The 26,543-nt window shown below is 44.0% G+C and overlaps 1 protein-coding gene across 6 annotated transcripts in view; it reads left to right on the top strand.

The window, feature by feature from the left end:
* ADCY1 (adenylate cyclase 1) overlaps positions 1 to 26,543 on the top strand; it is a 182,761-nt gene that overhangs the window by 51,316 nt on the left and 104,902 nt on the right. For 3 of the 6 annotated variants that reach the window (XM_068152589.1, XM_068152594.1, XM_068152590.1), the window contains one exon: positions 11,231 to 11,380. In XM_068152589.1, coding sequence (XP_068008690.1) covers positions 11,231 to 11,380 — 150 coding nt within the window. Of the gene's footprint in view, positions 1 to 1,175; positions 1,325 to 3,361; positions 3,511 to 11,230; positions 11,381 to 26,543 lie in introns of those variants that run through there. The other 3 variants (XM_068152591.1, XM_068152593.1, XM_068152592.1) reach the window with 2 other exon arrangements.

Consider the following 26,543-nt stretch of genomic DNA (forward strand, 5'->3'; position numbering starts at 1 on the left):
CCAAACCTAGTTGAGAAGCATCCACACCCATAGCAAATGGCTTGGAGTAGATGATCTCTGAAGTTCCTTCCAACCTAAGGCATTCTATGAGGCTACGATTCACAAACAGCACAGCCTTGCCTTGCTCTTCCAGAGTTTTCATGGCAGAAGCAGTGACGCACTTTGATAAGCTGTTCAAACCCTTTCCTTGGAGGCATGCCTCACTATACACAGTCATATTTCACAACAGCACATTTCATTGCCAGATCTCACAGTCTTTTGGCAGAATGAGTAAATGTTACCTTGGCTGCATAACAGGAACAGTGGTAGTGGCACAGAAATTTCTTGCAGTCATATTCAATTAACAGAGAAAACAAGTAGAATTCAGGCCCTATGAACTTCTTGCCTTACCAGTTAACTGAGGATTAAGATCTAAAAGGACTGTATTGGTCTTGACTTCCCTGAAAAATCACAGAATCCTAGGATGGTTTGGGTTCAAAGATCATCTAGTTCCAAACTCCCCCAGTATGGGCAGGGCATTTTCCACTAGACCAGGTTGCTCAAGGCTCCCTCCAGTCTGGTCTTAAACACGTCCAGGGAGGAGGCATATAAAACTTTTCTGGGCAGCCTATTCCAGTGGCTCACCACCTTCATAGTATAGAACTTCTTCATAATGTCCAATCTAAACCTCCCCTGCTCTAGTTTAAAATCATTGCAAAAGAGAATAGAATAAAATAGAATAGAATAGAATAGAATAGAATAGAATAGAATAGAACAGAACAGAACAGAATAGAATAGAATAGAATAGAATAGAATAGAATAGAATAGAATAGAATAGAATAGAATAGCATAGCATAGCATAGCGTAGAATAGAAAGGAAAAGACCTTTGAGATCATCAAGTCCAACCTATCACGCAACACTATCTAATCAACTAAACCATGGCACCAAGCACCCCATCCAGTCTCTTCCTAAACACCTTCAGTGATGGTGACTCCACCACCTCCCTGGGCATCACATTCCAGTGGCAAATCACTCTTTCTGTGAAGAACTTCTTCCTAACATCCAGCCTATTCTTGTTAGAATAGAATAGAATTAACCAGGGACCTTTGAGATGCTGCTCCCCAGATTTCAGTAGGCCCCTTTCAGGTACTGGAAGGCTGCTTTAAGGTCTAACTAGAGCCTTCTCTTCCCCAGGATGAACAGCTTTAGCACTCTGAGACTCTGAGTCCCCACAGGGAAGGTTCTCCAGCCCTCTGATCATTTTTGTGGCCTCCAGTGGACCCTCTCCAACAGATTCATGTCTTTCCGGTGTTGGGGGTTCCGAAGCTGGACACAGTACTCTAGGTGGGGGTCTTCTGAATATCAATCTTCACCTGGAAATGCTGGTCATATTTAATAGAATCATAGAATCACTGAGGTTGGAAAAGGCCTCTAAGATCAAATCCAACTGTCAAAGTGCCATATTCACACATCTCATAGAATTATAGAATTAAAGAATCAATAAGCTTGGAAAAGACCTCAAAGATCATCAAGTCCAACCTGTCACCCAACACCTCATGACTACTAAACCATGGCACCAAGTGCCATATCCAATCCCTTTTTGAACACCCCCAGGGACAGTGACTCCACCACCTCCCTGGGCAGCACATTCCAATGCCTAACAACTCTCTCTGTGAAGGACTTCCTCCTCACCTGAAGCCTAAACTTCCCCTGGCACAGTTTGAGACTGTGTCCTCTTGTTCTGGTGATGATTGCCTGGGAGAAGAGACCAACCCCCATCTGGCTACAACCTCCCTTCAGGTAGTTGTACAGAGCAATAAGGTCTCCCCTAAGTCTCCTCTTCTCCAGGCTAAACAATCCCAGTTCCCTCACCTCCAGGGACAGAACTCCACCACCACCCTGGGCAGCCTGTTCCAATGCCTGACCACTCTTGCAGGAAAGAAATTTTTCTAAATATCACACCTAAACCTCTCCTGGCACAATTTCAGGCCATGTTCTCTTGTCCTATCACCTGACACTTGGGAGGCAAGGACATCACTCATATGTCTCTGACCTCCTTTCAGGCAGTTGTAGACAGTGGAAAGGTCTCCTCTCAGCCTCCTTATTCTAGACTTAAACCCCAGTTCTCTCAGCCACTCCTCACAAGACTTGTGCCAAGTACCTTCTAGATTTCTACTCTGCTTCACAAGATATTGTGACAAGTCATGCTGGTAAGAATAAATCAAATATTGACATTAGCCACTAAACTGTGGCTGAGAATCCTGAGAATGGTAACTATAGAAATCTATTCTCAGTCCTATTCACACCACAAGCTCAGCTTCTAGAAAACACAAAGAAGCTCTGTGGCAGCCTGCTGAAGTTTTCTTCTCGGGCGATTTGTATTTATCATGTTGTCTATTTCAGTTGTGTATTTCAGTACCCATCCCAAAAAGAGTCTTTGAGTGATCCATAGATCATGTGCACCTTTCTGAAATAGCCACATTTTCCTATGAGGCAATTTTGTGAGACGAACAGAAAGCTACTCCACAATGAAAATCAGCCTCAGGTTTGAGCTACCTGCTATGCAACTGTCATCTAACAGCAGAATTAGACTGCTGAGCAAGTAGTCTTCTCAAAAGGCAAATATTAAGACACACAAAAATTTTTCAGTATTTGTTTGAGAGAGAGCAAGTGCTGAATGCACACATGAGGATTCTTGCTTTGAAGGAAAAAGCAGCAGAAAATGAATTCTGTCTGGAACAGGGAGAAATGAACAAGAGGACACAGTTTCAAGCTGTACCAAGGGAGGTTCACACTGGAGGTTAGGAAGAAATTCTACACTGAAAGAGTGACTGGCCATTGGAATGGGCTGCCCAGGGTGGTGGTGGAGTCACCATCACTGGAGGTATCACAGTATCACAGTATAACTAAGGTTGGAAGAGATCTCAAGGATCATCGAGTCCAACCTGTAAACACAGACCCCATGACTAGACCATGGCACCAAGTGCCACGTCCAGTCCCCTCTTGAACGCCTCCAGGGACCGTGACTCCACCACCTACCCGGGCAGCCCATTCCAATGATGAACGACTTGCTCGGTGAAGAACTTTCTCCTCACCTCGAGTCTAAACCTCCCCTGGTGCAGCTTGAGACTGTGTGCCCTCGTTCTGCTGCTGGTTGCCTGGGAGAGGAGAGCAACCCCCTCCTGGCTACAACCACCTTTCAGGTAGTTGTTGAAGGCAATGAGGTCTCCCCTGAGCCTTCTCTTCAGGGTGTTTAAGAAGAGACTGGATGGGGTGCTTAGTGCCACAGTTTAGTTGATTAGAGGGTGTTGGGTGGTAGGTGGGACTTGATCTTAAAGGTCTTTTCCAGTCTGGTTAATTCTATTCCATTCTGTTCCCTAGGGCTCAGTACTGTGGCCAGTTCTGTTTGACATCTTTATCAATGACCTGGATGAGGAGATTATAGAATGGAATGGAATGGAATGGAATGGAATGGAATGGAATGGAATGGAATGGAATGGAATGGAATGGAATGGAATGGAATAGACCAGGTATTTTCCAACCTGGTCTATTAGCAGGGGGAGTTAGACTAGATGATCTCCAGAGGTCTTCCAGCCCTCAGCATTCTCTGATCCTGTAATGTAAGATTCAGTGACAACAATGAATAAAGCAAGCTTTAAAAAGCTTTCATGACCCTGATGCCTCTGTATTTCTTTTGTTTTTCTATTTTGTCTGACCTGTAATATCATTATGGAACAAGAGAATAACACAGTTTGAAAGAGGTTGAAGCATCAAAACATCTATGAGTCACTTGCATTAAGCAAACTGTCTCTTTGATGCTTCTGTAAATAGAAAGGGATGTTGAAACCTTAACAGCAACCTTTTTGCTATCAAAGCAGTGGTATAGTGAATAATGCAGGAAGGATTTGAAATTCCTTGAGATTTCAGCAGAGCTAGATGTCTCACTACCTCTTCAAGGATCCTTAGTTTTAGCAGGAAGTCTCTCAGTGTTTCCTAGAGTTGTGGCACATGATGTATGGAAGTTATATATGTATGTAAGCCTGCCAAAGTACAGGTACATATCTGCATATTGAAATGAATCATAGAATGGTTTGGGTTGGAAGAGGCCTTAAATATCATCTTGTTCAAACTTCCCTGCCATGGGCAGGGACACCTTCCACTAGACCAGGTTGCTCTAAGCTCCATGCAACCTGGCCTCAAACACCTCCAGGAATGGGACATTCACACCAGCCCTGGACAACTTGTTCCAGTGTCTTACTACCCTCACTGTAAAGAATTTTTTCCCAATACCCAGTCTATATCTTCCCTCTTCCAACTTAAATCTGTTGCCCCTTGCCCTATCACTACAAGCCCAAGTTCTCCTGTACTCCTCTTTAGGTACTGCAAGGATGCTTTAAAATCTCACTGGACCCTTCTCCAGGCTGAACAGCCCCAACTCTCTCAGCTTGTCCACATAAAGGAGGTGCTCCAGTGCTCTGATCATCTTCACAGCTTCCTCTGGATCCAGTCTAACCATTTCATGTCTTGCTCTGAGGGCCCCAGAATTGGATGCAGAAAATGGCATGCATTTGAGAAATCTAGAGAGAGAGATTTGTGTAGTTTGCAACTGGGGAAAGAAGTAGTAATTAAGCAGAAAATGGGTTGTGGAAGGAAGAATTCCTATCTCAGGAGACAATCTGCCCTACTTTAACTTCTCACATTTGGAAATCTATGAATCTTTTACTTGCTTTATCACTTTTCCTGATTCCCTGCAGGCCAGAGATGACAGCTAAGCCTCCCTTTTATCTTAAACTATTCAAAGCATGTCAAAAAGTGACTGATGCTGAGTCTGCAAGTGGCTACATGAATGCAGGAATCTACCTACCAGTTATCCCTCAGTCCAGGGGATCATCTTTGCTTGAGTGAAACCATAATGATAATCTCAGAACAGCCAGCAGATTGTTGCAATATATAGAATCACAGAATTGTTTGGGTTGGAAAAGAACTCTAAGATCATTGAGTCCAACTGTTAAGATAGCACCACCATGGCCATTAAGCCATGACCCAAAGTGCCATGTCCATGCTTCTTGAACATCTCCAGGGACTGTGACTCCACCACCTCCCTGAGCAGCCTCTTCCAATGTCTGACCACTTTTGCAGGAAAGAAATTTTCCTAAAATTCAATATAAATGTCCCCTGGTACAATTTCAGGCCATTTCCTCCTGTTTTAGTACCTGACTCTGAAGAAACCCACCCCCACCTTATTCCAACTTCCTTTCAGGAAGTTGTAGAGAACAATGAGGTCTCCCCTCAGCCTTCTCTTCTCCAGACTAAAAAATCCCAGTTCCTCTCCTCACCAGACCATTCCCCAGCTTTGGTACCCATCATAGTCCAGTGACTCAGCTTGGGATTAGTCTAAAGATGCTCCAGCAACTCAATGTCTTTCTTATAATGAGCAGCCCAAAACTGAACTTTTATTGCTTCTAGTTAGAGACCAGAAACTGAGTTGATGCTTTTTTATTCTCTCTAGAAGTAATTATTTCTTTCTCAAGCCACTCTGATATCAGGGCATAAAGATGGTATTAGTTTTTCACCCTGTGTTGTTAACAGATGTTCCGTGTAAGGACAGGGTCAGACAGATGCACCATGGTCTGTAACCCTCTCCACTGTTTATTCTGTGGGCTCTCTTTGCTGTCTTGAATACATCCTTTACAAATAATTTCTATTTTTATTCCATTGCACTCTCACAATTAACTCTAAAATACACTCTTGTCACTGGACTTCAGCAGGGTAGAATACAGGAATTATGTGAGTGGAGCTGCTTTCACATCTCTCAAAATGGGATTCTACTGGAATTTCTACAGTAACTTCATTTTAGGAGGCTTTAATTTGTGCTGGAAATTTATAGACCTCAAATGCCCTGAATGTGTTCAAGGACAGGATGAATGGGGCCTTGGGCAATCTGGTCTAGTGGAAGGTGTCCCTGCCCATGTCAGAGTGGTTGGAACTAGATGATTTTTAAGGTCTCTTCCAACCCAAACCATTCTATGATTCGACAAAGAGTTATATGGATAAAGCAAGGTAAATCAAGATAGGAACTTCAGACTGTTTATACTCAGCCTGAACATGAAATGGTATGCTTATGTACTGCTTTAGGTATTCAAAGTTTTATCATCAGTATTAACATCTTTGAGAAGTGTGACCAACAGGATGAGGGAGCTGATTCTCCCCCTCTGTTCTGCTCTCATGAGACCCCACCTGGAGCACTCCTTCCAGTGCTGGTGGGCCCAGCAAAAGAGAAACAGGGAACTGCTGGAGTGGGTTCAGAGGAGGGCCATGATGATGATCAGGTGGCTGGAGCACCTCTCCTGTGCAGGCTGAGAGAGCTGGATCTGTTCAAGTTGGAGAACATATTCTCCAGGGAGACTATAGTGGCTTTCTGGTCACTGAAGGGGGCTACAAGAAAGTCAGGAATGGACATTTTACAAGGGCTTGTAATGACAAGAGAAGAAGGAATGGCCTTGAGCTTAAGGACAGTAGATTTAGACTGGATATTAGGAAGAAATTCTTTCCAGTGTGGGTGGTGAGACAGTGGAACAGGTTGCCCAGGGAAGTTGCAGATGCCCCAATTCTAGAGGTTTGCAAGGCCAGGTTGGATGAGGCTTTGGGCAACCAAGTCTGGTTGAGAGGTATCCTTACCCATGGCAGCAGGGGTGGAACTGGGTGATTCCCTTCCAACCTAAACCATTCTATGAATCTATAAATCTTTGTTAAGTCTGGAGAAGAGGAGGCTGAGGGGAGATGTCATCTCTACAACTACCTGAAGGGAAGTTGGAGAGAGGAGGGGGCCAGCCTCTTCTCCTTGGTGTTAGGATTAGGGGAAATGGTTTCAAGCTGTACCTGGGGAGATTTAGGCTGGATGTTAGGAAATATTTCTTCACTGAAAAGGTTCTCAGCCATTGGAATGGTTTGCCCAGGGCAGTGGTGGCTGGAGGTGCTTAAGCAGCATGTGGACCTGGTGCTTAGGGACATGGTTTAGTACTGGGTCCAGGGTTGGACTGGATGTTCTTTGAGCTCTCTTCCAACCAGATGTATCCTGTGATTCTGTGATTCTCTAAGTAATTGCTTTGTGACATTTTCAGGTTGAAAGTAATCTGAATGATGACACATAAACCCATGTTTTGCAGCTGTCAGAAGGACGTTGTAACACTGTTCTTCACTGGGGTTAGCTCCTGTGAGACAACTGGTTTTTTTGGGGGGAGAAAAGTGCCTAATACTAGGCACAATTCACTTTATTCTCATGGGATATCTTTTGCTTTTGTTCTGGTGAGAATGTTTTCAGGGAAGTTGGGTTTGTGTGTGTGTGTCCTGTTAACTAGTAACAGGGAATTATGAAAGTAGAAGTTGCTTGTGAATCTGAGAGGGTCTGGAGAACCCACCCAGAGCAGAACATTCGAGTGTCCCCATTTACTGAGACTGCAAGAGGTGGAGATGGATACTCTCATTAGTTACACACATCTTTTCTAGGATGAAACATTTAACAAAGGCTCTCCAAAATCAGCAGGGAACTTCCAAATGTCATTTTCGATCTTTGCTTGCCATATTGGTAGAATTCAAGCCTTCAACCCTAGTCCTCTTAATCAGCAAACATTCTCTACAGCAATAATTCTATTGCTCTTAAAAGTCGTGGTGTAATTGGCCTTGCTGTGCAGTGTTCATGCAACAGCAGAGACAGAATCACAGAGTCATAGAGTCATTTTGGTTATATGTGACCTTTAAGATCATTGGGTCCAACCAGTATCTAAATCTATCAAGGCTGGTTCTAAATTGTGTTCCTCAGCACCACATCTCTGCCTCTTTTCAACCCCTCCAGGGATGGGGATTCAACCAACTCCCTGGGCAGCCTGTTCCAGTCTTGGAGAAACCTTTCAGTTGAGAAATTTCTTCTAATATCCAACCTAAACCTCCTCTGGTGCAACTTCAGGCCATTTCTTTCAATCACCTGACACTAGGGAGAAGAGACCTCAGTCCAGTTTCCTTTCAGGTAGTTGTAGAGAGTCAGGTTGTCTCCCCTCAACCTTCTTTTCTCCAGGCTAAACAACTGCATTTTCTCAGCTGCTCCTCACCAGACCTGTTTTCCAGACCCTTCACCAGCTTCATTGCCCTTCTCTGCACATGCTCCAGCACCTCAATATCTTTCTTGTAATGAGATCCTCATAACAGAACCCAGTACTCAAGGTGTGGCCTCACCAGTACAGAGGGACAATTACTTCCCTGGTCAGGCTGGTCACACTATTCTTAATACTTGCTCCCTGGTAGATGCACTATATTGAAATGCACACCTCAAATTATGAAATAAATGTCAGTTATATGCTCTTTATGGACTGTTTTAGGTGCACAGTTACTTAATAGAAACTGTTTCTTGCTGTAATGGCTTTATTTGCTCTTGTTACACCTAGTCTTGGGCAGTATGTGCACCAGCTGATTACAGACGTTTTGGACTGAATGAATTCTGTGAATCCTTATCATGGTGCTGTGGTAGTGATTAATGTAAATATGAAGGATAAGACTTGACAAGATACTGGAAAACCTTATTGCCTCCTTTCCAAACAATCCCTGCATGGCATTGCATAATTTACCCTCTGAAGGTTGTTTCAAACATCAGAAGTGTGGTGAAAAACTTGGACAGGATTGCCTTGGATAGTGAGGTGGTGTGCAAACCACTGTTTAGTTATTTAGGTTACTTAATTAACTTTATACCATATTGTAAAAACATTTTTAAAAACCCAGAAGGGCTATAGGGTCTTTTATGTGACCTTCATCAGAGCACTGTTCATAGAGGTAGTTCAAAAGTAATTCATTATCCTCTGCTTACAACATTGTAGTAGGCCTTGATTTGTGCAAAGGTCATAATTTTAAGGCACTCATCACCTTCTGAGAGGTCTGCTACAGTCCATAGAATCACAGAATGGCTCAGGTTGAAAGGGACCTCAGAGATAACCTACTTCAACTCCCCTGCCAGAAGCATGGACACCTCTCAGCTAGAGTCAATTAGGTTCCAAGGCCTCACCCAATCTAGCCTTAAACACTTCTAGGGAGGGGACATCCACAACCACTCTGGGCAATCTATTGCAGAGTCTCACCACCTTCACACTGAGGAACTTCTTCCTAATTGCTGGTTAGGCTACACCTTGAGTACTGTGTCCAGTTCTGGGCCCCTCAGTTTAGGAAAGATGTTGACTGCCTGGAACGTGTCCAGAGAAGGGCAACAAAGCTGGGGAGGGGTTTGGAGCACAAGCCCTATGAGGAGAGGGTAAGGGAGCCAGGATTGGTTAGCCTGGAGAAGAGGAGGCTCAGGGGAGACCTTATTGCTGTCTACAACTCCCTGAAGGGAGGTTGTAGCCAGGTGGGGGTTGGTCTCTTCTCCCAGGCAACCAGCACCAGAACAAGAGGACACAGTCTCAAGCTGTGCCAGGGGAGGTTTAGGCTGGATGTTAGGAAGAAGTTCTTCACAGACAGAGTGATTGGCCATTGGAATGGGCTGCCCAAGGAGGTGGTGGAGTCACCATCACTGGAGGTGTTTAGGAAGAGACTGGATGGGGTTCTTGGTGCCATGGTTGATTTGATTAGATAGTGTTGGATAATAGGTTGGACTCGATCTCAAAGGTCTTTTCCAACCTGGTTAATTCTATTCTATTCTAGTCTAGTCTAGTCTAGTCTATTCTAAGGTCCAGTCTAAACCTGCTTAACCTTCCTTGTCCTATCACTAGACACCCTCATGAAAAGTCCTTCTCCAGCCTTACTGTAGGCTCCCTTTAAGTATTGGAAGGCAGGTATGAGCCGCCCCAGCCCTGAGTCTTCTCCAGGCTGGACTGCCCCATCTCATCCTATCCTCATACCAGAGATGCTCCAGCTTTTAGATCATCCTTGTGGCCTTCCTCTGGACTCGCTCCAACAGTTCTATGTCCTTTTATGATGACACCAGACCTGAATGTAGTATTTGAGGTGAGGTCTCAGAAGAGCAGAATAAAGGGGAAGAATCACCTTCCCTGATCTGCTTACTACACTCCTTTTGAGGCAGGATACAGTTGCCTTCTGGGAGGCATGAGCACACTGCTGGGTCATGTAGAACTTCTCACGTTTTGTATGATTTCTCAAAAAAAGAAGACAATGTTGTCACTGGCAGTATGGACACAGGAAGAGAAGCAGATTTTCCCAGGTGCACAAGGTGAAAGCATGGGGTACTCAGGCAAATGCTAGGATTCAGTCACAGGTTATGTCAATGACTTACTTCTCAACCATTAAAAAAGGACAATAATAGTTCTGTCTTGTGAAGGCATAGAAAACTAATTTGGGTCTTCCAAGCATCTCCCAGTTGAACAAAGGCTGGAGATCATTAGAGGAATAGATCTGCCAATGGGCTGATGAATGAATCAATGTCAAAAGAAAGTGATAAGCTACACATCATCATAAACAGCAGGTTGATGGTCCTCAACCTACCCCCCTACTCTACCCTACTCAGGCCAAATCTGGAGTATTGTATCCAGTTCTGGGACCCCCAGTTCAAGACCTGAGGCTGTTTAGCCTGGAGAAGAGCAGCCTGAGAGAGGATCTTCTCAATTCCCAGTAGGAGATAGGGGGTGGGGGGCAAGAGGATGGGGCCTGACTCATTGGTGCCCAGAGACAAAGTGAAGGGCAATGGGCACAAACTGGAACCCAGGAGGTTCTACCTAAACACGAGGAAAAAATTATTTGCTGTTAGGTTGCTGGAGTCTTGGAGAAGGCTGCCCAGAGAGGTTGTGGAGTTTCCTTCTCTGGAGAGATTCCAAACCCACCATCGCAACATGGGGACACTGTAGTCCTGGACAACCTGCTCTGGGTGACCCTGCTTTAGCAGAGGGGTTAGGCTAGATGCTCCCTTCCAACTCCCACCACGCTGGGATTCTTTAAGAGAAGTTAATTTCAGCAGACGGGAAGTTCTGTGTTACGCAATATTCTTTCCTAGGACTTGCAGCTGTGAGAATGGTTTCATTGCAGATGGGTTGTGAGAAGGGGCATTGGTGATGGCTAGAAAGGCAGAGTTTTAAAGATAGTGACATTTGAGGCTTGGTGGGGGTGGTGCTTAGTTTTTGTTTGATTTGGGTTTTTTGGTTTGTTTTGTAAGGGGTTTATGTTTGTTTGTTTGTTGGGTCTTTTATAATTGTCGTAATTATAAATGTAAACCAAGACTCTTTGTTTTAAACTTCATTTATTTTTCTTTCTCTCCTACAGCTGGTGGCCAATGCAATCCTTTTTGTCAGTGTAAATTTGTATGGGGTCTTTGTGAGGATTTTGACAGAAAGGGCTCAGAGGAAGGCATTCCTTCAGGCCAGGAACTGCATTGAAGACAGACTGAGGCTGGAGGATGAAAATGAAAAACAGGTCAGTTTCTGTGCCTGCCTTCTTTTTTTCTCTGTCTGTAGTTGTGTGCACCTCAGGTGAGGACACTGGTGACAATAGCATGCTGGGGCATATGTGTGGCTCCACCATGAGGGGAGGGTGCTGCTGCCTTCCTCTTGCTTCAGCTCTTTCTCCCCAGTGCATGCATACCTTTCACTTGCAACACACACAGAAGATGCAGGCTGGCCCCACAGCTGCTGTCAACTCCAGAGCCAAGTTCAGGCATTTTAGGGCTGAAGCAACTTCAACTTCTATTCCAGTCCTTGGTTGATGTTACAATATGCTGTGAATACTTTTATTCTGCCTGTGTGTGCTGCTATAAACCCATTTGTATTTGTAACACCTATAAACAGAAGACAACATTGTGGGGACAAGGGGCTGCACCAATATACATGAATAACCATGACAACAACCAAAGCATTTTCTCAAAAGCCTCCTTTGTAGTTTGATGGTTTATTTAACACAATTTAATGACTCAATCTCCCAAGCAGATTTGGAAACAATGAGAAAAAAAACTATATTGTGGATCTCTCTGTTGTTACTCACTGGTCTGAATCTTAAACCTACTCAGATATAGTCACTTTTTAGGTTTGGACTAGATTTTTCTCTCTGTCTAGCTGACAATAGAGGACAACACTGAAATACAAAGGTATAACTCCATTGATCTCTGTGGAATGATGGTAACTTATGGTAATAAAGGACTTAGAGTGGCATTCAAACCCTACCATACAAGATCCTCAAAGCCTATGTGTGTCACATAGAATGACAAAGGTTGGAAGGAACCTCTGGAGATCATCTACTCCAGCCTTGCTGCTAATGCAGGATCACCTAGGTCAGGTTGCATAGGAACTGTCCAGGAGGGTTTTGAAAGTCAGCTTTCTGAGTTTAGTGAATGAATTTTTAGGACCTGAACATATTCTGCCATAAGTGGATGTTTCCTTTGAACAACTGCGTATTTTTGCTCTCTATTTAAAAATGGTATTAGGATCAAAGCCTTTAGGTTTGCTTCTGGTCTTTTGTAATCCAGATTCACAGCGGCATAATTGTGTCATAAGGGAATTTTCACAGAAATTAGGCAACCCTAACATCTGTGCCTTTGAAAGTGCACTTCTGGGATCCAGCATGACAAATAATCATAGCATAGCACAGCACAGTTTTGGTTGGAAAAGCCCTCTAAGGTCATTGAGTCCAACCTTCAACCTAAGACCACTACAGCCATTAAACCATGTCCCAAAGTGCCATGTTCACATGTTTCTTGAGCACCTCCAGGGATGTTGACTCCACCACCTCCATGGGCAGCCTGTTCCAGTGTTTAAGAACCCTTTCAGTCAAGAGGTTTCTTCTCATATCCAACCTAAACCTCCCCTGGTGCAATTTCTGTCCATTTCCTCTTTTCTGCCACCTGCTACTGATTTTTGTGTTGCAGTGTACAGGTGAGTGCTGAGAGCACACCTTTCTCGTACACTTGTGAGATTAGCTTTACACAACACAGTGCAAAGCTCAATACAGCACTGAAATATGATAATTACCTGCCAGAAGTATCACCAAAAATATTTTTCTGGGCTGCTCTTGCACTGCATTAGAATACTGCTAAAGCCAGGGTGAGAATTAAGATGTGATTACAGACTACAAAATTATTCTGCAGTTGCTGGGGCTCAGTGTATCCCAAGTTACCAGCTGGCAGCACTCGAGAGTGTTTGAGAGGAAAAGAGATGTTGCTGACCTAGTTCAATTTTTGTGATCATTCCTGTATTTTTGTTCCCTGAAGTACCAACATTACCTGTTAAAAAAGACTGCATTTCTCTCATTAAACTTTCTTGTCTCATTCAAGGGCTCTGACCTAAATTCCATCGCTGTTTTATGTTGAGAACTTTAATTCAAAATGCTAAAACCTTTTCCTGGTATTTCTCTGCATGTCTCTGAGGGGGAAAGGAAAGAACATGCTCTTGGCTTTTGAATCTACCCAGCCTTCTGGAGTTAGTATTGACTGTGTGAGACAGACAGCACAGATGAAACTGTGAAGTTTCTTCCTTGTCCTATTTACAATACTTCTCAAATGGGATGCATTTCTAGTAACAGTCCCATGTGGTAACTTTGATAAATCTGCTTTCATGAGCAATAAATTCTGTAGAATTTTCAGAGTCACAAACTCACAGAGTGGTGGTGATTGGAAGGGACCTCTGAAGATCATCTAGTCCAAACTCCCTGCTAGAATAGGATCACTGAGAGTAAATCACACAGGAATGTGTGCAGGCAGGTTTAGAGTGCCTCCAGAGACAGAGAGACTCATCACACATGTGTTTACAAGCAGACTTTGAAAGCGTTGCTAGGGAGAAGGGGAGCAGATGGACCCTGGTTATTTTTAAATTCATTTTGATATTTACTCTGTTCTATTTTATCTGTGGTCACAACAAATGACCAGCCTCAATGGTGGCATCAAGTATTTGTCACATTGCTGACTGCAATTCCAGAGTAACACCAGAAGTGAAGGCCAAGAGCCAAATCAGTTTTAGATCATGAAAGAATAATTATAATCATTTATTTGGGATGAATTCCTTCTCTCACTGTCTATAAATCTCAGCAGCAAGGCCATCCTCTGAAGAGCAAGAATTTAATAAGAAGCATTGTGAGCTGGGTTCTGTTCCCTGGGATTGCACTTATTCTGTTCCCACTCACTCAGAGCACCTGAGCTCTTCCCCTTTACTCCTGTTGTACCATTTCTCCATGTCCATTTCAGATCGTCCTTTCTCCATAGAATTGTTTCAGTAGAAAAAAACTCTCTAAGATCATTGAATCCAACATTAACCTAAGACCACCATGGCCATTAAGCCATATCCTAAAGTAGCAAAGCAAATCATTGTCACCCTGCTCAAAAGGGGATGCCAGGCACGGGGCACCGTGACTAGAAAGATGCCCAAGAGAGAAAGACCTTAAGGTGCTGATGATAGCCAGCTGAAGATGAGCCAGCAGTGTGCCCAAGTGGCCAAGAAGGCCAACAGCATCCTGGCCTCTGGCAGGAACAGTGTGGTGAACAGGATGAGGGAAGTGATTGTCCTCCTGGACTCAGCACTGGTAAGGCCACACCTCAAACACTGGATTCAGTTTTGTGCCTAGAGAGCTGAGGTACCGGAGTATTGTCCAGAGAAGGGCAATGAAGTTGGTGAAGGGTCTAGGGAACAGACTTGGTGAGGAGCAGCTGAGGCACTGGGGTTGTTTAGTCTGGAGAAGACTGAGGAAAGACCTTCTGGCACTCTACAACTCTCTGAAAGGAAGTTGGTGTGGATTGGTCTCTTCTCCCTAGTATCAGGTGACAGAACAAGAGGAAACATCCTGAAATAGTGCCAGGAGAGGTTTAGGTTGGATATTAGGAAACATTTGTTTCCTGAAAGATTGGTCAAGCATTGGAACAGGCTGTCCAGGGAAGTGTTCAGAAAACGTGTGGATATGGGTCTTCCAGACCTGGTTTAATGGGCATGATGGCCTTAGAAGTCTTTTCCAACCTGTTCTGCAGACCCATCACCAACCTCATTGCCCTTCTCTGGACCCACTCCAGCACCTCAATGCCCTTCTTGGAGTGAGTGAGGACTTCAAAACTGAACCTAGTACTCAAGGTGTGGCCTCTCCTGCCTCTTCACTGAGCTGGAGAGTTGATTAATAACTATCCAAGGGGAATGAAATGGTGTCAGCAAATGACATTATGGGTCCCTGTACAGAATAATTTGAACTGCTGCTTGGGATATTTTGGGTTCAAATTCCCTGCTGGGTTCAGATCTACCTTCAAAACAATTTGATCTAGATATTACACAGTTTGGTTGTATGCACTACCTCCTTTGAGTGGAAGGACAACTGCACAGCAGCCCTCCAGCGATTTTTGTCCATTTTGCTTTATTTCAAGCACTGGGGGGTGGGGGGAGAAAAAAACCCAAAATGTTATGTTCAAATAAAATAAACCACGTTGGACTTTTGCTCTTGTAATGGATAACAGGTTGCTGGGTTGGGTTTTTGTGTGTTTTGGGGTGGGTTTTTTTTTTTCCTTTTTTTTTTTTTTTTTCCCTTCCAGTTCAGCAACCAAAGTGAAGAATTAGTGATTTGCACTGCCTCAGGCAGAAGTAATTTCTAGGGTTCCTGACAGTGTGCTTATCAATGCATAATCAGGTTCTCCTCATACTTTTTTATTCTCAGCATCTCGTGCCTTTTGTCATTGCAGCGCAGGAGAAAACATGAAATTCATCATTGAAACCCATTAAAACCCTTAATACCAGCTCTGTGCATCAGCAAATTGCCCGCCAGCCAAAATTTCATCTGGACCATGTGAGGGCACAAAACCCATGTTCTTGTCAAATAGCTTGTGTGCAGCAGGGACATGATCCTGACTTTACAGAAATTGCAAGGCAAGAGATGATGCTTGATCCTCTGCAGAACCCAGCCAAAACAATCTCTGACAAATGTAGGTGGACTAACTACTGCCCTTCTTAGCCACAAGGGTACGCTGCTGTCCCATGGGAAACTTAGCGTCCATCAGGACGCCCAGGTTCTTCTCCGCCGAGCTGCTTTCCTGCATTTGAACCTCTCACCTGTATTGGTGCCAGGGGTTATTCCTCCTCAGGTGCAAGACTCTACATTGGCCTTTATTGAACTTCATTAGGATGAGAAAATGTACCTTGAGTACTGTGTCCAGTTGTGGGCCCCTCAATTTAAGAAGAGCATTGAGACTCTTGAATGTGTCCAGAGAAGGGTAACGAGGCTGGGGAGAGGCCTCGAGCACAAGCCCTATGAGGAGAGGCTGATGGAGCTGGGATTGTTTAGCCTGGAGATGAGGAGGCTCAGGGGAGACCTTACTGCTGTCTACAACTACCTGAAGGGTGGTTGTAGCCAGGTGGGGGTTGGTCTCCTCTTCCAGGCAACCAGCCCCAGAATGAGAGGACACAGTCTCAAGCTGCACCAGTGGAAGTTTAGGCTGGAGGTGAGGAGAAAGTTCATCACAGAGAGAGTTGTTAGGCATTGAAATGATCTGCCCAGGGAGGTGGTGGAGTCACTGTTCCTAGAGGTGTTCAAGAGGGGATTGGTCATGGCACTTGGTGCCACGGTCTAGTAATGAGGTGTTGGGTGACAGGTTGGACTTGATGATCTTTGAGGTCTTTTCCAACCTTATTGATTCTATGATTCTAAGATGTGCCAAGGGACAGTTAGGTTGGACATTAGGAAAAATTTCTGCTCTGAACAGTTTGTCAAGCTCTAGAACAGGCTGCTCAGGGAAATGGTGGAAGGATTTAAAAAGATACATAGATGTGGGAGGAGGCAGATGGTTTAGTGGCGACCTGACAGTGCTGGGTAAACAGTTGGACTTGTTGCTCCTAAAGGTCTCTTTCAATCTAAACAGTTCTGTGATTCTAATTTTAGTTGCATGGTGAGCCTGAACCACATTCAAGATGTGTTCTGTGTTACAAGAAGGCTTAAAGCTGAATTTATTCCTTCAATAAACCACAACCTTACACTGGAAAATTCACCTTCAAAACTGTATTTGTTCTTTTCTATGACATGGTTTAGCATCAGTCTTTGCAAAGTTAGGTAATATTTGGACTTGATGGTATCAAAGGTCTTTTCCAACTGAAATAGTTCTGTGATTCTCTCACTGTCATAGTTAAGAACACTGGCAATAGTGCATCAGATCCTTAGGTTAAATAGCACACCAAATACTTCAAAAGTATTTTCCTGTGGTTGATTTCTTAAGTTAGAGCAATTTCAGTGCCAGCACTGCTCTGTGAACACTCATGCAATATTTTTATGTATTTTAGGAGAATGCCACATTATCAAGTAATGCAACCTCAGGAATGGCAACCTCCTACATGTTCTTCCCTCAGCATGCAGGAATTCATAGTGAGCTTTGAAGTGGCATTAGGAAAATTCTTTTTGACATATTCTTATTGCTCTCCACAGAATTGTTTTTGCTTCTAGAGGAAGCTGGGATTATTTAGCCAGAAGATGAGAAGTTGTGAGAGGAGATCTTATTGCTCTCTGCAATTATTGCTCTCCTGAAAGGAGGTTGGTGTGAGGCTGGTGTTGACCTCTTCTCCCAAGTAACTAACAGCAGGACATGACAAAATGCCCTTAAGCTGCACCAGGGAAGGTTTAGGTTGGACAGTAGGAAGAATTTCTTCCCTGCAAGAGTGGTCAGGTATTGAAACAGGCTGCCCAGGAAGGTGTTCAAAAACCTAGTACATGTGGCATTTTGGGACACGGTCTAGTAGTGGCAGAGTCACAGAATATATTTGGTTGGAAGAGACAGAATACAGAATAAACCAGGTTGGAAAAGTGTAGGAGAAGGGCTGTTTTCAAGATCATCAAGTCCAACCTATCACCCAACACCATCTAATCAACTAAACCATGGCACTAACTGCCTCATCCAGTCTCTTTTTAAACACCTCCAATGATGGTGACTCCACCACTTCCCTGGGCAGCCCATTCCAATGGCCAATCACTCTTTCTGTGAAGAATTTCTTCCTAACATCCAGCCTAAATCTCTCCTCCAACCTTCAATCCAGCACTGTAAGGCCAACACTAAACCATAGAATCATAGAATAGAATCAACAAGGTTGGAAAAGACCTCAGAGATCATCTAGTCCAACCTATCACCTAATACCTAACACTTCATGACAACTAAACCATGGCTCCAAGTGCCACTTCCAACCCTTCTTTGAACACCTCCAGGGATGGGGACTCCATCGCCTCCCTGGGCAGCACACGCCATGACCCTAAGTTCCAGGTGCATCTGCCACTGAAACACCTCCAGGGATGGTGACTTCACCACTGCTGTGGCAGACCATTCCAATGTTTATAACCCTTTCAGTGAATAAATATTTTGCTAATATCCATCCTAAACCAAGGAGGAAAGCTGATGGGCTGCTTAGATGTGGTATTTTAGGGAGCAAGTGATGTTAACTTTAAAATCATGGAGTCATGGAATCATGGAAATTTGGGGTTGGAAGAGATTTACACAGGAAAAACATGGGGTTGTTATGTAGAAGGCTGGACTTGATGGTCTTGGAGGTCTTTTTCCAACCTTAATGATAGTATGAATCCATGATTCTATGATTCTAAGTGTCCCAATGATAATATAAAGCTAGCTAATGCTTCAACACAAGCTTGATATGACTTGTGTGGCACTCCTCAAACACAAGGCAGTTCCACCATGGACCAGCAACTCTCTCACACAGATGCTTCACACAACAGCAGCTGGCACAGCTTCATGTGCAGTTTGCCAACTGGTTCCTGAGTTGTTTTGTTCCTGCTTAAGTGCAGATTATCTCCATGAGGAGGATATGGAGCTGGGCACTTTGCTTTCATTCCAGTGTGTAACATCATACGCTGTTGGCACATGGATACTCACAGATTGCACTCAGTTGGAAGGGACCCATGAAGGTCATCTTGTCCAACCCCACCTGGAATCAGAATGGACACCTCCAATTAAATCAGGCTGCCCAGTGCCACACTGAGTCTGATCTTGAATGTCTCCAGAAATGGGGTCAACCACAACTCTGGGCAACCTGTTCCAATATTTTACCGCTCTCATTGTAAAGAACTGCCTTATGTCCAACCTAAATCTATCCGGTTCCAGTTTCAAACCATTGCCCCTCATCCAATTGCTACAGCCCTTCTAAATAGTCCCTCCCCAGCCCTGCTGTAGGCCCTTTTCAGATATTGAAATGTTGCTCCAATATATCCCTGAAGTCTTCTCTTTTCCAAGCTAAACAGCCCCAGTTCTTTCAGCCTGTCTTCATAGGAGAGGTGCTCCAGCACCACTTGGGGCCTTCCAGTAGGTCCATGTCTCTCATATGTTTGGTGCCCTAGAGCTGGACACAATACTCCAGGTGAGGTCTCATCAGAACAGCTGAGTCACGTCTCTTGACCTGCTGTCCATGCTGCTTTTGAAGCAGCCCAGGATGTGATTTGCCTTTGCTACAAGTGCACACTGGTGGCTCATGTCCAGCTTCTCATCCACCAGCACCCCCAAGTCCTTTTCTTCAGGGCTGCTCTCAATTTCATCATCCTACTTCCTGGTTCGTTACTGAGGGTTTATCAAGATGTTTCATCTGTTCCTTTTTGGCCAGTCTTCTGTGAAAGAAAAGAGAGAGCTCCCATCTCTGCAACTGGGGAAGATGAAAAATACAGTCTAAGTTGTTGGGGTTTTTTATTTGGTTTTGTTGGGTTTTGGGGGAGTATTTTTTGGGGGGGTTGGTTGTGTGTGGTTTTTAATTTGTTTTTATTTTCAGGCTTGTCATCCTAGAGTGAACTTCTGTTTGCCATATAATTCAAATTCTTTCCAGGTTTTCTGTTCCCCATTACTTCTTCAACATAAACTGATTTCATTTGGAATTTAGCTTCCCTTCAGGCACATTTGATTAGGAATTCCCCAGTCTGATGAGGTAACAAGGAACTAAATCTGAATCCCAATTGTTATTTTAATTGAGTGAATACACTCATTACTGCCTTAACATGCTCATGATTGGTCCTTGTTTTTCCTCTTTGGAAGGCAAGGAGATTTTCTGTTAATGACTTCAGGCTCATTTCCCTGCTCTGTGAAGGCCAAATGAGGACAAGTAGCAAAGGCTTCTAGAATTTTCTGATCTTGATTAGAAAATTCTAGCTTCTTCAAAGCAAAATATTATACCTTAGTCTCTGGAGATTGTGGCATCTATGTCATTTTACTGGTTTGTGCTGTGATTTGCTTTTTTGTTTGGGTTTTCCAAGACCTCTGTGTCTTGGAGCAAGGAAATGCTTACCACTTCTTACTTGGGTTCTACAATTACTGCTTTTCACTTCAGGTTCCTGCCTTTTCAAAATCCTTTATCTTCTTGCACCCACTACTGAGCTCAATTTCTGTGCAGCAGTGAGTCCCTAATGTTCCTCTGATTCTTTATGATGGATCATCAGTTGCAGAGTGTGTCTGGAGATAACAGAATCACAGAATGCATCGTTTCAAAAGGCACCCTTGAAGGTCATCTTGTTCAAGCCCCCTGTAGTAAGCAGGGACATCTCCATGAGGCCACAGTGCGCACTTGTAGCCCAGAAGATAAATCACATCGTGGATTGCATCAAAGCAGTGTGGCCAGCAGAACAAGCGAGGTGATTCTGCCACTCTGTTCCAGTGAGATGTGTCTGTGTCCAGCTCTGGGGTCCCCAACACAGGAGAGACATTGATCTGCCAAAATGGGTCCAGAGGAGGGCTAACAAAGATGATCAGAGGGTTGGAGCACCTGGTCTGTGGTGACAGACAGAAAGTTGGGGCTGTTTAACCTTGAGAAGAGACAGCTCCAGGGAGACCTTGTTACTATACTTCAGTATCGAAGGGGAGCTTCAGAAAGGCTGGGGAAGGATTGCTTTAAAAGGCTTGTAGTGATAGGATGAGGGGCAGTGTTTTGAAACTGGAGCAGAGTAGATTCAGGTTGGACATAAGGAGGAAGTTCTTCACAATGATGGTGGTGAAATACCCAGGGAAGTGCTTGAGCACCCCTCCCTGAAGACATTCAAGGTCAGACTCAATGTGGCCCTGTGCAGCTTGATCTAGTTGAATGTATCTCTGCTGACTGCTGCAGATTGGACAAGATGATCACTGAGGGTCCCTTCCAACCCACTGGAATCTGTGAAATGCTATTGTAAACATGGCAATTCAGGACATGGGGTAGCGTCTATAGTGGTGTTGAGGGTGGACATGTGGCCTTTTCTAACCTTAATGTTTCTATAGTTCTGATGATTCTATGATTCTGTTGTGTTGGGATTTTTCCCCCTGCCAAGACTAGGAATGATTTCAAGCTATTTGTACTAGAGAATGGTCCCATTATATCCATATGGCCACCTGCCATAAGGCAATAAGGATACCTTAACTATAAAAGGCACTGTTTACTTGTATGAATTTAGCTGCTTCTTACTCAAGTTTGCTTCCAGGAAGATTTCCATTAACTGAAATTGGTACCAACTTTTTGCTGTTAAGCTCTCTGTGCTGCTTTTGTGGACACATTGAGTTGTGCTAGTTAGGTATCAGAGAAAGTGAATACCAGGAGTGTGGGGTGAAAATAAAAATATTAGTTAGGCTGATGCTGCAGTCATTTATTCATTGACAGGTTATGCCTAGTGTTAATGCTGGGAGCCTGCCCTTCTGAAGATTAATCCTTACTGACATATTTCTAGAGCATTCTGATTTCATAAATATGAGGGCAACCAAAGCAGGCTGTGCTATTTATACTTCCCCTTTCCTTGTTTATCCTCATAGCCTCTCTCTGCTCTTGCTTCTGTTATCCTACTAGCAAACTTAAAGAGCGTTCTGGAATCACACTTCCCTTTTTAGGAGGGTGCCACATAAAGACTCTGCAGTCATAAATATTCTGGAATCACATTTCCTTTTTTTAGAGTGGTGCATGCATATTCTGTAGTCCTTTGGTCTTGGGTATCCAAAGTGTTTTACAGGCAGGGATTGCCAGCTTGTGTCATCTCACCTGCATCCAACCTCCTTTCAGGGAGTTGTAAAGAGCAATGAGGTCTCCCCTCAGCCTCTTCTCCAGACTAGCCAGTCCTAGTTGCCTCAGCTGCTCCACACAAGACCTGTTCTTCAGTCCCTTCACCAGCTTCATCTTCCTTCTCTGGACATGCTCCAGTATCATAATGTCTTCCCTATAGTGATATGTCCAAAACTGAGCAGAGTACTCAAGGTGTGACCTCACCAGTACTGAGTCCAGAGGGACAGTCTGATTGTGTGGATGGTATCTTAAAGGCACAGAGTGCTGAATTTTCCTCAATTTTTTTACCCCCCACTCCATTTTGTGCATGCTAGCCTGTGAACTTTGTACCATGAAACAGTTTTAGGGTCTTTTTAAACCTTGTCTCCAGCCCAATGCTTCTGCACTACAAGCTGCCCATCACTCTTCCTGTCTTATCCAAGATATCATGTTTCCTTACTTCTTTCATAAAGTCTTACCTTCTCATCCATCATGACTCCAAATATTCCACGTGGAGCCTATCAATGCCTTGTTAACCACTATGCTGATATGTCCTGCCTTACCTTTATTCCCTTCCCCACCTCAACAACTGCGTTAAGAAGGGCATTGAGTAAGTGCAGAGAAGGGCAACAAAGATGTTGAAAGGTCTGGAGAAGATGTCTTGTGAGGAACAGATGAGGGAACTGGGGTTGTTTAGGCTGGAGAATAGGAGACTGAGGGGACCTTCTGGCTTTCTATGACTCTCTGAAAGGAGATTGGAGCCAGGTAAGGGTTGGTCTCTTCTCCCCCTTATCAGGTAGTGGAATGAGAGGAAATGGCCTGAAATTGCACCAGGGGAGGTTTAGGTTGGAGATTAAGAAAAACTTCTTTCCTGCAAGAGTGGTCAGGCATTGGAACAGGCTGCTCAGGGAGGTGTTCAAGAAATGTATGAGCACTTGGGGACACAGTTCAATGACCATGATGGTGTTAGGTCAATGGTTGTACTCTATGGTCTTAGAGGTGTTTTCCAACCAAAACACTTTTGTGGTTCTAAGATTCTACATTTCTCTTTAAGCAAGAATAATCAGTAAAGCACTGAAAGATGTCAAATTGGTCTGGTACAGGTTTAGTCATCCTTAATCTATCTTGCAGCTCACACATAGCCTCTCCTCATAGGGCTTGTGATCCAAACCCCTCCCCAGCTTTGTTGCCCTTCTCTGTACATGTTCCAGCAACTCAACATCTTTCCTGAACTGAGAGGCCCAGAACTGGACATGGTACTCAAGGTGTGGCCTAACCAGTGCTGAGTACAGGGGCACAATGACCTCCCTGCTCCTGCTGGCCACACTCTTCCTGATGCAGGCCAGGATACCACTGGCTGCCTTGGCTACCTGGGCACACTGCTGGCTCATGTTCAGCTGGCTGTCAACCAGTACCCCCAGGTCCCTCTTTGCCTGGATACTCTCCAACCACTCTATCCCCAGCCTGTAGCACTGCATGGGGTTGTTGTGGCCAACATGTAGAACCCCAATGTCCTGAAACATTGCCACCTCCTGGTTTTTCACAAGCCTCCATCATTAACAGTGCTTTTTTGTTGTACTTGTTTGGAAGAGGCTGCACAGCATCATTTAAAATAAAATTCACTCATGAAATCTGCTGTCATTGTTTTCCATCTTACAAGGGATATCAACAAATCCTAGTAGTTGTTCTTCTAAACCATACTTCCATGATGGGCTGCCTTCTCTCTTTTACTAATGTTTTGTTATCCTTACAGGGAATGAAAATGGTTGTGCAGTGTAACATAGGGGTGACCAAGGCCATAAACCCACTTAACTTTTAAAGTTAAAGCTTTTAAAGTTAACTTTTAAAATTAAGAAAGAGTTAAAGTGTAATTATACAGCATATAGTAATATTGAGCATGTACTCTGGAGTTCCTGCTACCAAAGTAGAAGCTGAATCTCAAAATCACATTGATAAGCTGACTTTGGGACAGTCTGATTCATATTTTATATGCATGTCTGCTGCTTGACTTCTCCAGTTAAAAATAAAAAAGCACTCCAATCAGCCTCCTTTTCTCCAGGCTATACAACCCCAGTTTCCTCAGCTGTTTAGAATAGAATAAAACAGGTTGGAAGAGACCTTCAAGATCATTGCATCCAACCTATTATCCAACCCATCTAATCAACTAAACCATGCAACCAAGCACTCTATCAAGTCTCCTCCTAAACACCTCCAATGATGGTGACTCCACCACCTCCCTGGCCAGCACATTCCAATGGGCAATCATGCTCTCCATGTAGAATTTCCTCCTAACATCCCATCTGAACCTCCCCTGGTGCAGCATGAGACTGCGTCCTCTTGTTCTGATTGCCTGGGAGAAGAGACCAACCCCCACCTGTCTACAACCTCCCTTCAGGTAGCAGTAGTGACCAATAAGGTCTCGCCTGAGGCTCCTCTTCTCCAGGCTAAGCAAGCCCAGTTCCCTCAGCCTCTCCTCGTAGGGCTTGTGTTCCAAACCCCTTCCCAACTTTGTTGCCCTTCTCTGGACACATTCCAGCAAGTCAACATCTCACCAGATTTGTTCTCTAGACCTTTCTTTAGCCTTATCACCCTCCTCTGGACTCTCTCCAGCACATCAATGTCTTTGTTGTAATGAGACACCCGAAAACTGAATTCAGTCTTTCCAGCAATCAACAACAAAAACCACTTTAATTGTGGGGTCGATTCTCTGTCTTTTCATATTTTCTTCCTTTGTCATGTACATAATGGTGCTAAGGTAACATTGAGCAATTTCTAGTTGTCTCGGTGGGCACATTTTTGACTAGTTTTGAAGTCAAGTGAATGTTTGTTCTTTCATTTCATAAAATCATAAAATCAGAGAATGGTTTGGGTTGGAATGGACCTTAAAGATCATCTAGTTCAAACCCTTTGCTGTAGGCATCATCACCTTCCACTAGACCAGGTTACTCAAGGCCCTATCTAACCTGTCTTTGAGCGCTTCCAAGGAGATAAAACAACCTGTTCTATCTCTGTTTCTTGCACTGCTTCACTGTTCTGGGAGAAGAAAATCTACATATTTTTCCCTAAATTGTGTATTCTTTTCAAAATTAACTAAATCTTTATTAATGGCACAGAAATCCTCATTAATGAGGATCAGAGAGTTGGCAGAGGCAGTCCAGTTTGGCATCCCAAATCCCAGGCTAGGGCTGCCAGTTTAAAAATCAAAATGCAATGAAAAACTGCTATGAATGGTGAAAGAGAGGTCTGCATCTGTCATTTTGTTTTGCTGTTGAGGTTTGTGCAGGGAATACCAAATCATTGACAGGCAATTACAGCCTCCAAAAGGAATCTTGTTTCTCAGCATGTGATTTCACTTCAGACCATGTTTATGCTGAGTGAAGATTTACAGCAGGAGAAGACAGTACAGGTTCCAGAAATAGCTTCAGTTGGTCATTTGGCCAAGATTTAATTTTCTGGCTAGAAACCAGCTGTAATAAGCCTAAACAGCATTGTTGATCACTCAAACATGAATCACAGAATACATCCAGTTGGATGGGACTTCAAAGATCATCCAGTCCAACCTTCAACCCAAGACTGAAGGGTCAACCCTAAACCATGTCCCTAAGCACCAGGTCCACAGGATTCTTGAACATTTCCCAGGATGGTGGCTCCAGTACAGCCCTGGGCAGATCATTACAATGCTTGAGAACCCTTACAGTGAAGAAATATTTGCTATTATCCAGCCTAAACCTCCCTTCAGGTAGTTGTAAAGAACAATGATGTTTCTCCCCCTCTTATCCAGACTGAATGACCCCAGCTCCCTCAGATACTCCATGTAGGTCATGTGCTCCATGCCCTTCACCAGCTTTGTTACCCCTTCTCTGGTCATGCACTAGTACCTTCCTGTATCGAGGGGCCCAGAAGTGAACACAGTATTCAAGGTGTGGCTTCACCAGTGCGGAGTACAGGGGGATGATCACCTCCCCGTTCCTGCCTGCCACAGTGTCTCTAATACAAGTCAGGATGCCATTGGCTTCCTTGGCCACCTGATAACTCATGTTCAGTCAACCCAGGTCCCTCTCCAAGTCACAGGGAGGTAATGGAGTCACCATCCCTGGAGGTGTTCAAGAAACTTGTGCACATAGGACTTGTTGTCTTAGGCTGATAGTTGGGCTTGATTGCCTTGGAGATGTTTTCCAACCCAAACAATTCCGTGAATCCATGGTTATCACATCCAAAAAATTAGGGAGCCTTTGTATGCAGGTTAGTGAGCCCTGCTACAAATCCCTCTGTGGATGTAACAAGAAGACATGTGTTTAACCAGGGGTTGCAGTCATGCATTCCATTGCTGGAATGGAACAGACCTTGCTGTGCCGGGTAAGAAGTCATTAAAATTGTACTTTTCTTACTGTTCCGCTGATTCAGCCAGGGAATAACTCCATCAGCCACTCTAGCTGCTTAATAACCAGATGTCATAGTCCTCGTAATATAACACTTTCATTAAGTTCAGAAATAAGACACACAAGGACAGAAAAACATTCTGGGAAGCCTTTCCCCAGACAGATAAATGCTACTAACAATAAAGTAAGCTGTTATTATTAGCATTGTTATGTTAATGAAAATTATGGACAATTATCTGCTCCTGAAGCTGGCTCTTCCCTTTCTGCATAGTTCTG

The sequence above is a fragment of the Melanerpes formicivorus genome, unplaced genomic scaffold (assembly GCF_026170545.1).
Source record: "Melanerpes formicivorus ecotype bairdi unplaced genomic scaffold, bMelFor1.0.p_v2 SCAF_24, whole genome shotgun sequence".
Taxonomy (NCBI): domain Eukaryota; kingdom Metazoa; phylum Chordata; class Aves; order Piciformes; family Picidae; genus Melanerpes; species Melanerpes formicivorus.